This window comes from Cynocephalus volans, chromosome 6 (assembly GCF_027409185.1).
Source record: "Cynocephalus volans isolate mCynVol1 chromosome 6, mCynVol1.pri, whole genome shotgun sequence".
Taxonomy (NCBI): Eukaryota; Metazoa; Chordata; class Mammalia; order Dermoptera; family Cynocephalidae; genus Cynocephalus; species Cynocephalus volans.
In genome coordinates, this window is record NC_084465.1 from 114,009,562 (window position 1) to 114,022,545 (window position 12,984).

The window sequence follows — 12,984 nt, forward strand, 5'->3', positions numbered from 1 at the left end:
GAGTTGTAGTCCTAGCGGGCGCAGCCTTGCCGAGTCCCCGGAAGCGGAGACGGGAGAGGCCGGGCTGAGCCGGCTCGAGGTAGCGGGACTCTCGACGCTGGGTTGCTGCTCCTGGGCCGGTCATGAACGGGCCGGCGGATGGCGAAGTGGACTACAAAAAGAAATACCGGAATCTGAAGCGGAAGCTCAAGTTTCTCATCTACGTAAGTGCTGGTGTGGGGAGATTGTAGGGGTTGAGGCCTGGAGTTGATAGGACCTCAGTTTACCCATGTGTAAAGGGGGTGGGGCGAGCTGTCGCCGGGTTACGGCGTCCTTTACGGATGGCCGTTGGCTCAGCGGCCACCTTGCCCGTGACACAGGAACACGAGTGTTTCCAGGAGGAGCTGAGGAAGGCGCAGAGGAAATTGCTGAAGGTGTCCCGGGACAAGAGGTGAGGCACATTGCGGGTGCGGGGCGGGGGGAAAATGTGGCCGCAAATGCATGGGCTCTTTCGAGAATCCAACCGGCAAGCTAGGAGAGACAGGGGCCCGGGACAACATTGCTGTGATGGGAATAAACACTCGTTTTCCCCACCTCTTCCCTCAGTTTCCTCCTAGACCGGCTTCTGCAGTATGAGAACGTGGATGAAGACTCTTCTGGTGAGCGAAGTCATGAAAAATTGGTGGAGGACATGGGGCAAGCTTCTTGGGCCCCTTCTTTTAGGCTGTGGTGGCTGATGCAGCCGCCTATGGTTCTCAAGCCTAGTTGCTTGCCCCCGCCTCTACCATTCATTCTTTCATTCAGCCGTACTGTTTCAGGTACTGTGCTTGGCACGGGAGATGTAGCGGTAGCAAAGATGGACAAAGCTCTGGGCTTCTTGTCATTTATATTCTAGTTGGGGTTGGGGGAGCGGAGATGAGTCAATGAAGAAGTAAACTAGAATTTTAGAAAGCAGTAAGGATTTGAAGAGAATAAAAACAGTTATGTGGTAGTGATTGAACAGGGGATGACAAACTTTTTCTGCAAAAGGCAAGCTCGTAAATATTTTAGGCTTTGTGAAATATACAAGGCTTTAAGGCAGCTACTCAGTTCTGCTGTTGTAGTGTGAAGGCAGCCATAGCTGATATGTAAATAAATGTGTGGCTGTGTTTTGATAGAACTTTATTTATAGACACTGATATTTGAATTTCACATAATCTTCACATGAAATATTGTTTTTCTTTAGTTTTTTTTCCAACCACTTAAAAATGTAAAAGCCATCCTTAGCTTGCAGATCACTCAAAAGCAGGCAGCAGTCAGTGTCTGAGTAGAGGGTTCAAGAAAGGCTTTTTCAGGAAGTTGTGTTTGAGCTAGGACTAGGTAAGAAGAAGAAACCAGTCTTGTGAAGATATTAGCTAGAGATTTCTGGGCAGGATAACAAATGCAGATGCCCCAAGATAAGAACTCCACACTGAAGAGCAGAGGGTTAAAGCATGTAGAACACTGTTTTTCAAGCTTTTGGGGGGAGATTGTTTACAATTAACTATATATTTTGCATCGTGATGGAAGTCCCCACATAGATCCTTACTTATAAAACAGAGTTTAGTGAAACAGTTTTAAGATCACTGTATGCAGTTTGTCCTAATCTGCTTTTTTTTTTTTTTCTTTTTCTTTTTCTTTTAATGCTGGTTGCAAACCAATATTGATTTCATGACACATTAATGGATTTAGACCCATAGTTTGAAAAAGCCCTAAGGTGGGCTTTTTTGGGCCTGTTCCAGGTTAGGACCCTCATAAGCCATGTCACATAGAATCACTTCTATCCACAGAGCCTTTAAACATTGATTGGTCTAGCGCAGGGATCAGCAAACAGCAACCAGCGAGGCTGCTTGTTTTTATAAATAATATTTTGTTAGAGTAGCACCCATTCATTTACTATTATAGGAAGATTGTAGGAAGGTTAGAGAAGGAGGCAGAGGCCAGCTCATGTAAGTCATGGCAGAAAGTTTGGCTTTTATTCCAGCCTCTCATTCTCTGCCTCTCCCTTCCCTTAGGCCTTCCAGTTAACTTCTTGTTTGAGGGGAGCTTCAGGACGGGATGCCTGAGAGAACCCAACATGTTCATGGTCAGAGTGGGTTAAATCTGAGGAGCAAGAGCCAGAGATGTAAGCCACCACTTGTATCCTGGAGGAGCCCACAGTCTGGTCAGAGAGACACCCTCACATGACAACTCTCAGCACGGTGTGAGGAGAACCATGACAAGTGAGAGTAGAGGGCTCTGGGAGAGCCAGCAATTAACCAGGCTGAGGGATTCTAGAAGACTTCTGAGAGGAGGTGGCATTTAATTTACTTCTTAATAGGGCCGGCCCGTGGCTCACGCGGGAGAGTGCGGTGCTGATAACACCAAGGCCACGGGTTCGGATCCCTATATAGGGATGGCCGGTTTGCTCACTGGCTGAGCGTGGTGCTCACAACACCAAGTCAAGAGTTAAGATCCCCTTACCGGTCGTCTTTTGAAAAAAAAATAATAATAATAATTTACTTCTTATAGTATCTGAGCAGAAAAATTGAGAACAGCATATATCCTGTGTAGTGATTGTTAAGTGAATGATGGGCCTTCTAGACAGAGGCACTAAACTAGGAAATAAAGTCTTTTGAAGAAATAAGTTGACACAATGTAAAGAATACAGTTTTGTTGGGAGACCAGAAAGGTAAATTGAGGCCAAATTAAGAAGCCCTATGAATTTGTACAGGCAGTGGGGACATCATCAGGAAGGATGTGATCAGGTTTATGTTTTAGGTCATTCTGGGGTTGGGGAGGACAGTGATTGGCAGAAAGTATTGAGACTGCTTAGCAGGTGATTTTGGCATGGTGGTGGTCTGACCTCTTGGCATTTGGAATGGGGAGCAGTGGATAGAAGTAGAAGAGATTTGAGGGGTATAGTAACAGGACTCTGGATGTGGGGAGTGGAGCAAAGATAGGAGCTGAAGGCAGCTTAGAGTCAAATAAGGAGAGAGTGGCGTAAAATGGTCAAGGAATCACAGACCTGAGTGCAAGTCCCAGGCCCACATCTTACTTCCTAAGCCTCAGCGACCTCATCTGGTAAGTGTAGGGGATGGCCCTGCCTTCTTTGGAGGTTTATGAAGACAAGAAAGGTGTTGAGTGTTAAGGTTCCTGGCACATAGTACGTGCTTGGCACACGCGTTATGGAGGAGCCAGAGCAGGAAGTAGTTTGTGGAAGCTGAAGAAGTTGTGGGCCTCCCCAACAGCACGTGTGTGTGCGCTAGTTGGGGAGTCAGATTCCCCTGGAGCCCTTCTGTAGTGTTGGGGTTATATCTGTCTGGGGTAGACTGCGGCCCCCCAACCCCCACTGACCAGCCCTCCCCCCTCACAGACTCAGATGCCACAGCATCTTCAGATAACAGCGAGACAGAGGGGACGCCCAAGTTGTCGGACACTCCGGCCCCCAAGAGGTGAGAAGAAACCAGCATTCCTCTCTCTGGGGGAGGGGAGGGGTGGGCACCTGGGCCTCCTAGCTGCTTCTGACCCCCTCCCTTCTTTCTCCAGGAAGAGAAGCCCTCCGCTAGGGGGTGCCCCCTCCCCCTCCAGCCTCTCCTTGCCTCCTTCAACAGGGTTTCCCCTTCAGGCCTCCGGGACCCCCTCCCCATATCTGAGCTCGGTGAGTTGGGGTCAAGGTGGAAAGTGTGAACTAAGATGCCTGGGATAAGGTGGGCACCATTTGGGCAAACGGGTGAGCCTCAGGGTGAGGCCAACCCAACTCTGGGGACATCTGTCTGGGTATGGCCAGCAGGCATCCCTTGGAGGGTGTGAGTTGGGGATGCCCACTTCTTTCTGGTGTAGGAATAGGGGGCAGACCTGACTGAGGAGAGCAGACCTCAGGACACAGTCCTGCTGCTGTCCCATCCCCTTCTGTTCTCAGGAGCCCTGGGAGCCACACTCATCACCATCTCTTTTGTTTTTCCATTCTTTCTCCTGTTTGCATTTCTTCCCTTCACCCCTCACCCTGATCTATTCCATTTCCCATCTCCATCCCCCACTCCCATGTGCAGCTGGCTTCCCCCCCTTACCCCCCATTCCCTTCTGACTACCTGGCCCTGCAGCTGCCCGAGCCCAGCCCCCTGAGGCCCAAGCGGGAGAAACGGCCCCGCCTGCCCCGGAAACTCAAGGTACCCTGATTTGGGGATGATAGGGAGGGGCCAGAACGGCAGGAGGACAGCCGTCTGCGGGAAGCTCAAGGCAGGCTGGGGGCCCAGCCCGGAGTGAGGCACTGAGGGTGGATCTTAGAAGCTCAGGCTCATTGTGGAGACAGGTCAGGGGTAGAAGCAGCTTTGGGGGACTCAGAATAAAGATGCCCAGGGTCCTGCCCTTATGCGCTGCATTGTGGCCAGGGACGAGGCTCACTTTCACAGGTGGTGAGTGTTCTGTGATGCCAGGCAGCCCCAGAGGAGGGGCATGATTGTGGGATCTGGAATCAAGGCTGCCCCAATTAAAAACCATGTGACCTTGAGCGGTCTCTACCTTGTAGGTCTAAATTCTGCATCTATAAAGTGAGTGATCAAACTAGATGTAATTGGCAAGTGTTTATGGAGCACCTACTATATACCAGCACTGTTCTAGGTGCTGCAGATACAATAGTAAACAAAACAGACAAAAATCTCTGCCCCCATGAAGTTCACATTCTAGCAAGACAAGCAAGAAAATAAAGAATAGATACCAGTGGAGAAAAATGGAGTCAGGTAATGGGAGTGGGGAGCACCAGGGTGGATGGGGCTGGTATTAAGGCTGAGTGGTCTGAGATGTTATTCAATCAGAGACTTAAAGGAACTGAGAGCAGGCCATGTGACTCTCTGGGAAAGTGTTTCGGTCATGGGAATGACCAGTGCAAAGACCCTGAGGAGGGTGTGTGCCTGGCTTGTTCACAGACCTGGAAGGAGGCCAGTGTGGTGGGAGGAAAGTGAGAGGGGAGAGTGATCAGAGAGCAGGTCAGAGATGGACATAACTGAGGGGCAAGATTGGGTCAGGCCGCAGAGGTATTGGAAAGAATGACTTGTACTGTGAATGAAACAAGAGCTACTGGAGAAGCTTGAGCAGAGCGGGAATCTGATGTACTTTACATTTTAACAAAATTGCTGTCAATGCTTTGTGGAGAATAACCTGGGTCAGGGTGAGTCAGGGTGGAAGTGACGAGGCTACTGCAGCAGCTGTGGAGAGGGTGGAAAGTGGACCAGGGGTTTCCTGGAAGACCAGGTATGGGCTGTGAGAAAGGAGTCAAGGGAGGACTGCAGGGTTTTTAGCCTGAGCAGCTGAGGAAGCAGAGTTGCTTTTTTCTGAGATGGGCAGGACTGTAGGAGGAGGAGCAGGTTTTGGAGGGAAGATGAGTTTGGTCCTGGACACATTGAGATGCTATCTGGAAATGCCATCTAGACAACTGAATATGTGAGCTGAGGTTCACGGGGTGGTTGGCATGGAGGGGGATGGAGAAGAGCGGAGGGCCGAGCACTGAGCCCTGGGAGAGGTGATAGGAGCCTGCCGAGGATGCAGAAAGGCCCCGTGCCCTTCCAACACTGGACCAAAGCTGAACAGCGACTGGGCTGGACAGTCATCAAGGTTCTAGAGCCAGAAGCAAAATGGAAGGTCACATTTGTGGCAGTTAGGAGTGCAGGTTCTGGCGTTCAACTCCCAGCTCTGCCATTTACTGTCCCTGTGTGACTTAACCTCTTGAGCCTGAGAAATAGGGGTGATGAAACTGGCCCTCACTCTGCTTAGGCAGGTTTTGCTTCTGTCCTGTAGGGCAGGGTGGTAAAGAAAGCAAGAGTAGGTGGAGGCTGGAGCAGGTGGTTGGAGGCACTTGGCTTTCTGGTTGGTGCTGTGTCCTGAAGTAGAGTTGAGTTCTGGACATACAGGAGAGAAGGTGTTGGTTGGGAGAGGGGCCCAAGTCAATTGTTGGGCAGGGCGGGGAATCAGGAAAGGTCTCAAAGAAGAGTGAACATTTGAGCCAGGGTAAGTGAGATTTGGATATTCCCGGGCGAGGCAATAGTGGGAAGGGGGACAGGGACACTGTGTAAGTGTCGTTTGGGCTGAAGTGGGTGTGGTCAGAGACGACAACATTGGAAAGAAAAAGATAGTGAATGAAATTATACAAGGCCTGGATACCCAGAATCAGGAGTTTGCCTGTTACTGAGAAAGGAACAGGAGTCCCTGCAGTTTCTGGGTGACTTGGTGCGAGGAGGTGGGAAGTGTGAAGCCTGAGCAGAAGTGGGACAGCTATAAAGACTGAAACAGGCTGGTTAAGGGTTTGGGCCTTAGATTTAACCGGGTTTGACTCTTCTGTGGACAGTTATGCGCCACATAAGGACATCTCAGTCCACAACGGACCATGTGTGTAGTGGTCCCCTAAGACTGTAATAGCAGTGCCATACAGCCTGGGTGGGTTGTAGACCATCCCACCTAGGTTTGTGCAAGTTCACTTTACAGTATTCCCACAACCTCACTATCACTTAACGATGCATTTCTCAGAGCATATCACTGTCATTAAGTGACGCATGACTGTACTCACCATGTGACCTTGGGCATGTCATTGAACTCTCTGAGTCTTGGCTTTCTTTGTTTAATGAGGTCATTGTGAGGGAAAAAATGAGCCTACTGCTTGGTCCCTGGTAAGCCACAGATAAACATTAGCTGCTATTGGTCATGCTGAGGAGGCCATTGAATAAGTCCAGGCAAGGATAGGACATGGGGAATAGGGTAAGGATCAAGAGGAGACACTCCTCATGCGGCTGTCCTTTTCAGTCGTGCATGTGCATCTGCTCCTGTGTCTACATGGGGGTGCATGGTACTGGGTGCAAGGGCACTGTTCCGAGCTACGCCTCCTGTCTGTCATCAGTCCTGACAGACTCTTGTACCCCGAGGCCTGGCCCTCTCTGGACCCCCACGCCACTCCAAGAACAGAGGTGAGGGTAGAGGCTCTTTGAGGAGCAGAGAGTAGACCATGTGCTGAATGTGTTAAAGCAGTCAGGAGGGCCACTGTGAAGATCACATGTGAGCGTTTCCTGCCACCCCCAGCCCAGGGCCAGATTGGACACTGCCCAGTGGGGACTTGGCAGGCCTTGTCCTTAAAACCTCCATTTCCTGGTCTCAGTTTCCTCCTCTGGCAGATGACCTCTCCTTTCTCCCAGGGTGGTCCTAAAAGTTGGAGATCATTAAAAAAATTACCCGGCACATAGTAGGTCCTCAGTTTGTGCCCACAGGCAAAGCATGAGGGCTGTTGCTGAGACCCAGAGAGCTCTCTGTGGGGAGGATTTGTGAGGACCTGGTAGGGTGGGGCTGGAGGGTTGGACAGGATGGAGGCCTCTTCCTAGCCTCGGAGGACAAAGCAGGACTCTTGACAAATAGAGAAGGACCCTGCAGGTGGCAGTGTCAGGCACGCTGCACTGCCTGTCTATAGGGCAGCAAGGAGCCTGAGGGCCCTCGAGTGGGGGAATGACATACTCAGGTTTGTGTTTTAGAGAGATCACTCTGGCTGCAGTGTGGAGGAGGAACTGGATCTGGGAGAGGCTGAAGGCAGGGAGTCCAGTTAGGAGGCTGGTACCATAGCACAGGTGAGCTGAGAGGAGGGCCTGCCTAGGCCAGTGGCTGCGGGGATCCCAAGGAGGGGCCCGTCCAAGATACAGTAGAAGTTTCCGGGGGGCAAAGAAGCTGCCCAGGCTCCTGGCTTGGGGCCTGTGATATATTCTACCGAAGCAGTGAGTCCCACAGGAGGAGGAGGGAGAGGAGGCTAGTGGTGGTACATGGTACCTGAGGGGTCCAGAGGCAGGCAGGCAGGTACCCCAGGCTGACACTGACCCTGGCTTTAACTGCTGCTGAAGTGCAGCCAAGGTGCCTCCCTGGAGGACAGAGCCCAGCCTTTCCCTCCCAGTTTCCTATCAGACACCCTCACCCTTCCCCCATCACACCACCATCACCACCCTTACCCCCAGGCACTTGCTGGCTTGAGACTGTGAGGGGCTGAAGTGGGGCAGGTCCCCCAATTCCAGCATCACTGGCCTGGCTGTGTCCACTGCCCCTTGAGTGAGCCTTTGCTCTTCCCCACCCTCTAGAACTGCCTTAAGCAGGCAGTGCCCTGCTTCCTGGAGGTCCCAGTGCCTCTCTGACAAGCCCTCTCTGTGTTTCTTACCCCTGCTGCAGATGGCGGTAGGACCCCCCGACTGCCCTGTGGGAGGGCCACTGACCTTCCCTGGCCGGGGTTCTGGGGCTGGGGTCGGGGCAGCTCTGACCCCCCTGCCACCTCCCAAGATGCCCCCCCACACGATCCTGAGCACCGTCCCTCGGCAGATGTTCAGCGATGCAGGCAGCGGGGATGATGCCCTGGACGGGGATGATGACCTGGTGATCGATATCCCGGAGTGAAAGCCCACTGCTGTCTGCGACCCTGCCCAGCGCCCCTCCCCATGCCACACACGTGAGCCCCAGCTTCCTCAGAGATGTTTATTGACACCCAGTTACCATGCTTCGGCCACTGACACAATCAGAAAAGGCGTAAACATGCACAAATGTCCCCAGGAAGGTGGCAGGGGCCGGCCCTCACATCCTGGCCCCATTCAGGGGACAGTTATTTAAATGAGTGGCCAGGAGTATCTGCCACCTCTTGGGGAGGCAGAGACCCTGCGGTGGCCACCCCTTTAAAAGGGCAGCTGTATAGGGCTAGGATTTCTTTTAATGAAGATTCTGTGTTAAAGGAGTGGCTCCTTTTTTTGTCCTTTTCTTTTTTGGAAACATTCTCCTCCTCTGAACCTCCCCTAATCCGACCTCCTCCCTGTGTGGGAGGGGACGGGCAGCCTGGAGAGGCAGGAGAGAGGAGCAGCGCTGGGGTGGCTCTGGCAGCACTCCCCTGGGTGTGCAGAGGACCGGCATTTGCATATTTGTGTGGAGTAGCAAGTCAGGCAGGAGGAAGTTTGCATATGTGAATATAGATCTCCATGGATGGTCCCTCACAAGAAGACAGACCCACAGGCACGAAGACTCTCACAAAAATAAGACAGGTAGTGCGGGGTGGGGGCCTCCCACCCCGTGTAAACGTGCAACACAGTCGTGCGAATGTTAGGTACTGGACCCAGCCCGAGGGGCCTGGCTGGGTGGCTGCTGCCGGCTCAGGCCAAGGGGAGAGCCCCGGCTGCTGGGGGCAGCTCGCTAGTCAGGGTGTGCCAGCGCTCCAGGGTTGTATCCGGCTGCTGCAGACAGTCACTCCAGTGCTTCCGGGCCTCTCCACGGGCTCTAGACCCCAGGGACACACCACCTGGGGAGCAGGCAGAAGCAGGCAAAATCAGGGCCTCTTCCTGCTGGGTCTGCCCTCCCTTAGTGCCACCCCACTGGGCTCTCCCCTCACCGATGAAGTCGTTGGATTTGCCAATGTCATAGTCCCAGACTGTAACTTCTAGAGTCTTGGTAGCCAGGGTGGAGAGCTCCATCTCATAGAAGAACTCCTGGAGACAAGGCAGGGGGTGCCTTCTGTGAGATCGTCTCCATCCCTGACTCCTCCCCCTCCACCAGCCCACCTCAATTTCTGGTCCCTGCCCCGTTTACCTCATTAAATTCTGGGTTTAGAGTCTTCTTCTTCACACATGTTTTATGCTTGGATTTCTTATCCACGTCCGGTCTCAGGTACCTGGGGTAGGGGGATGGGGAGCATTATGGTTAGGGACAGGCCAGGCGCCAAAGGAATATGGGTCAGGGATCAGGTTCCGTGGGGAGGACAGAGTGGACCTCAGGGCCCGGGCTCACGTCTTAACGTAGGGGTCAGAGTAGCCGTTGACATCCATGGCAGCCAGGTGGGCACAGCGAATGATGCCCACCAGCAGCCCCTGGCGCCGAGAGCTGTAGCTGAGGCTCAGCAGGATGCGCCCACGCTCTTCCAGCAGCCCAGGCCCCTGCTCCACCTGCTCTAGCTGCCAGGGACAGATGCAGGGGTCAGCCTGGGTCCTCCGCCAGATCCCACCCAGATATGGTCCCTGTGAGGTGGCTCACCTCCTTCAGGTAACAGGAGATGCCCCTCAGCGCCGCCGACATGGAAGAGGGTGAAGCCAGCTGAGGGGGCAAAGAGAAGGTTCTGGAAACCTGGCCTCCCCAGGGCCCCCTCCCCCTGGTGCCCATGAATCACTGCACAGACCGGGACCTGGCGCTCCAGGCAGATGTTAAAATGCTTCTTCTGTGAAGGCTTGAGGCGGCGGAGGGGCACTCGGATCTCCCCGATAAACTCATTGTGGCTCAGCTTGTCCTCATCACAGACAGCGATCCTGGTGGGGAAGTGCAGTGTCAGGGTCCCCTGGGATATCTGAGCCCCGCTCCAGTGTGGAAAAAGATTGTCAGACCAGCCCCAGCCCTGCCCTCAATGCTCAATGCTCTCTACCTCACCTGTAACAGGGGCTGGAGCCCGGGGGGGACAATGGATTTGCCCTGTTTCTCTGCCCCTCCATCCCCAGCTTTCCAGGCTGTCCCTGGGCCACCAGGACCTGCTCAGCTACTGCAGGAAGTCCTCATAAGTCTTGGAGACCACCTCCCTTGCTGCTTCTGTTCAGGGCCTGGGGACAGGACCCAACTGAACAGAACAGGGCATGCATTGGCAGATGTGGCCACAGATCCAGGCTGTAAGAGCTAGAAGGGCCTTGAGGGGTCTTGGGCAGCCAGACAAGGACCCCACACCTCCTCGAGCCCTCCTGTCCTTTTCTGCATGGGGTAGGGGGCCAGCCTGGCAGAGACCCATGAGTCCAGCAATCAAATGATTGCTTTTACTCCCAGCTAACCCCTTCTGCAGGCCCTGTGCTGCTGCTGCTGTGACCCACAGTTGTGTGGAGCAGCTGTAGGGGGATCCAAACCCCAGCGCTGCCACTTACTAGTCACCTGTGTGGCCTTGAGCAAGTGATATAACCTCCCTAAGCCTCAATTCCCTTTTGTAAAATGGAGATAATGATTACCCACCTCTGAAAGCTATCATGAGGGTCAAAGTGAAATAAAGAAAAATAAAAATGCTTAGCCCAGGGCTGGGCACAGTTATCTTTAGGCCTTATTCTTTTGCACCTGGAATATTGGGCCAACCTCTCTAGTTTCTGCCTCTGTCCTCCCTCCAGTCTCCCTCGCATCCAATGCCAAGGTGATCTCTCTAAAACACATCCCTGACCATGCCCTTCACTCATGCAAACCCCTCCGTAGCTCCCGATAGCCCCGGAACAAAGGAAGAGGTCCCTCCTGAGCCTGGGCTTTGCTGCCCTCCGCTCCCCTTGAAGGCTCCTCTCCCCACATTTCCACTTCCTGGGATGATGGGGTAAGTTCCCTGTCCCTGAAGACTTCACTCCTGAGAGATTTTAAGGGAACAGAAGGGGCGGACCTAAGCAGTCTAAGTCTGACTAAAGTCAGGCTCTGAGAAGGGGTCTCAGCTAGCAGGAAAAGCTTTCAGGAGGGGGCAGCACTTGGACTGAGCTCCACATGAGTGGGATTTAGGTGGGCAGAGAGGAAGCAGGGCAGCCTCTACAGGTGAATTAAGCACAACAGGCAAAGGTCAGCAGTTAGGAAGAAGGGAGTCCCCTGTTTGAGGGGTACTTGCTGATGTTTTGGGGGCAGGAATGCCAGGGAAATATTTTGTCCTGCTGCTGAAGGGGATGGCAAGATACTGATTGTTCTTGAGCATCAGAGGGGTAGAGGCTTAATGGGACGTGGAGAGATCAACCAACCAAAGAAGGTTACAGTGACAGCTGTCCCAGAGGAGGTGCTGGGCTGGAATCCGTGACAGCAGGGAGGATGAGCCCTCACCTGAGCACCTTGTGAGTGATGTCATCATCTGTGATTCCGCTGTACATCAGGTCCTCATTCCACACGGGATTCAGTGTGTTCCTCTGAGTCTTAGTTTTTAGCTTATTGGCCTGGGGTGTGGGGATGAAGGTTCTGAATACATGTCCCCCAGCCCCACAGACGCTGAAGGTGGGGGCTGGGGGATTCTAGGACAGAACCCCAAGCTGAGGCCAGGCTGGGGGGGGCGGTGGTCAGGAGCTGTTACCTTGCAGGCTCCAGGCAACAGGTGCAGCTTGACGTAAGGGTCGGCGAGGCCATTGAAATCCATGGGCTTGAGGCCCTGGAGAGGAGAGCAGGGAAGAGGGCTGTGGGCTCCCAGCCCCTCTCTCCTGCAGAGCTGAGGTGTGGAGAGCCCAGAAGGAAGGTGGCAGGGAGCGGGAAGAGGAGCTGGGGTCCAAGGGAAGGAGGGATGGAACCCCCGTCCCCCCCACCCCCAGAGCCAAGGCATGGGAGGCAGGGAGTGCCCACCTTGGCCCTGAGAATGCTACAGTGCAGAGTGCAGGAGGCCTGGTCGTAGAGAAGGTCAAACTCCAGTGTGCCCAGGGCGGCTGGAGGAGAGGGGAAAGGTAGCATGAGGCAGTGCGTAAGGACAGGTGTGTGTGAGAGCGGTAGGCAGGCTCTGATGTGCGTGTCTAGTCTCTGTCGTCCTGCAGGTGTGTGTGCGGGAGGCCGAGTGGGCATGTGCGTGTGTGTGTCTGGGTCCCTGGCTCAGCGGCAACCAGGCTGTGTGGGTGGTGGACTGTCTCAGCAGAAATATTGAATATTGAGCCTTGCTGATGCTGGAATCTCCACACTGGCTGCAGCTGTGGTGGCAGTGCCCCCGCCCCTGCCCGCACACCCAGCAGGGCCCAACGCCTCCGCACAAGCATGGAGACCCCCATTAGCACCCTGGGCAGACTCACTGGTATCATCCGAGTCATAGCTGTCCACCTCAGCTCGATCCTCTGGCGTGGTGGCCCCAAGGAGGGCCGCAGGGGGGGCCAGAGCCAGGGGGGCCAGACGAGTGGGGGCCTCCCCACAGCCCCTGCCACTCCCTTCGGGTTCTGGTCCCCGTCGGGGGAAGTAGTCAGAGATCTGGCGGATGGGCCGGATGGGCCCGGGGCACACGTTGATGGCCATGTGCTCCTGGATGTTGATGGTCATACGGTCGCCTCTGCGGCCCCTCAT

At 54.0% G+C, this 12,984-nt stretch overlaps 2 protein-coding genes across 4 annotated transcripts; one reads left to right on the top strand and one right to left on the bottom strand.

Annotated features, from left to right (window-relative positions):
* Positions 1-15: 15 nt before the first annotated feature.
* On the top strand, positions 16-9,595 carry INO80E (INO80 complex subunit E). 3 transcript variants are annotated; one of them, XM_063098819.1, is made up of 8 exons: positions 16-203; positions 360-430; positions 586-638; positions 3,353-3,431; positions 3,526-3,637; positions 4,029-4,145; positions 7,485-7,577; positions 8,164-8,241. In XM_063098819.1, exons 1-7 carry the CDS (start codon positions 123-125, stop codon positions 7,554-7,556), a joined length of 585 nt encoding a protein of 194 aa, XP_062954889.1. In that variant the 5' UTR covers positions 16-122; the 3' UTR covers positions 7,557-7,577; positions 8,164-8,241. The 3 variants fall into 3 exon arrangements, with proteins under 3 accessions (XP_062954889.1, XP_062954887.1, XP_062954888.1); XM_063098817.1 differs by lacking the exon at positions 7,485-7,577 and having other exon boundaries at positions 8,164-9,595; XM_063098818.1 differs by lacking the exon at positions 7,485-7,577 and having other exon boundaries at positions 4,080-4,145; positions 8,164-9,595.
* On the bottom strand, positions 9,101-12,984 carry DOC2A (double C2 domain alpha). Its single transcript, XM_063098815.1, has 10 exons — positions 12,720-12,984; positions 12,286-12,365; positions 12,023-12,097; positions 11,779-11,888; positions 10,142-10,268; positions 10,000-10,059; positions 9,757-9,920; positions 9,559-9,640; positions 9,362-9,458; positions 9,101-9,271 (listed from the first exon to the last, which is right to left on the bottom strand). Exons 1-10 carry the CDS (start codon positions 12,982-12,984, stop codon positions 9,126-9,128), a joined length of 1,206 nt encoding a protein of 401 aa, XP_062954885.1. The 3' UTR covers positions 9,101-9,125.

What these genes read in the sequence shown, in the direction of transcription:
- INO80E (XM_063098817.1), top strand. Translation starts at nt 123, where the DNA reads ATGAACGGGCCGGCGGATGGCGAAGTGGACTACAAAAAGAAATACCGG. An exon ending in AAGGTGTCCCGGGACAAGAG is followed by an intron (nt 431 to 585) that starts GTGAGGCACATT and finishes CTCTTCCCTCAG; the next exon opens with TTTCCTCCTAGACCGGCTTC. An exon ending in GACACTCCGGCCCCCAAGAG is followed by an intron (nt 3,432 to 3,525) that starts GTGAGAAGAAAC and finishes TTCTTTCTCCAG; the next exon opens with GAAGAGAAGCCCTCCGCTAG.
- DOC2A (XM_063098815.1), bottom strand. Translation starts at nt 12,984, where the DNA reads ATGAGGGGCCGCAGAGGCGACCGTATGACCATCAACATCCAGGAGCAC. An exon ending in GTAGCATTCTCAGGGCCAAG is followed by an intron (nt 12,098 to 12,285) that starts GTGGGCACTCCC and finishes TCTCCTCTCCAG; the next exon opens with GGCCTCAAGCCCATGGATTT. An exon ending in TCTCCTGTTACCTGAAGGAG is followed by an intron (nt 9,921 to 9,999) that starts GTGAGCCACCTC and finishes TGTCCCTGGCAG; the next exon opens with CTAGAGCAGGTGGAGCAGGG.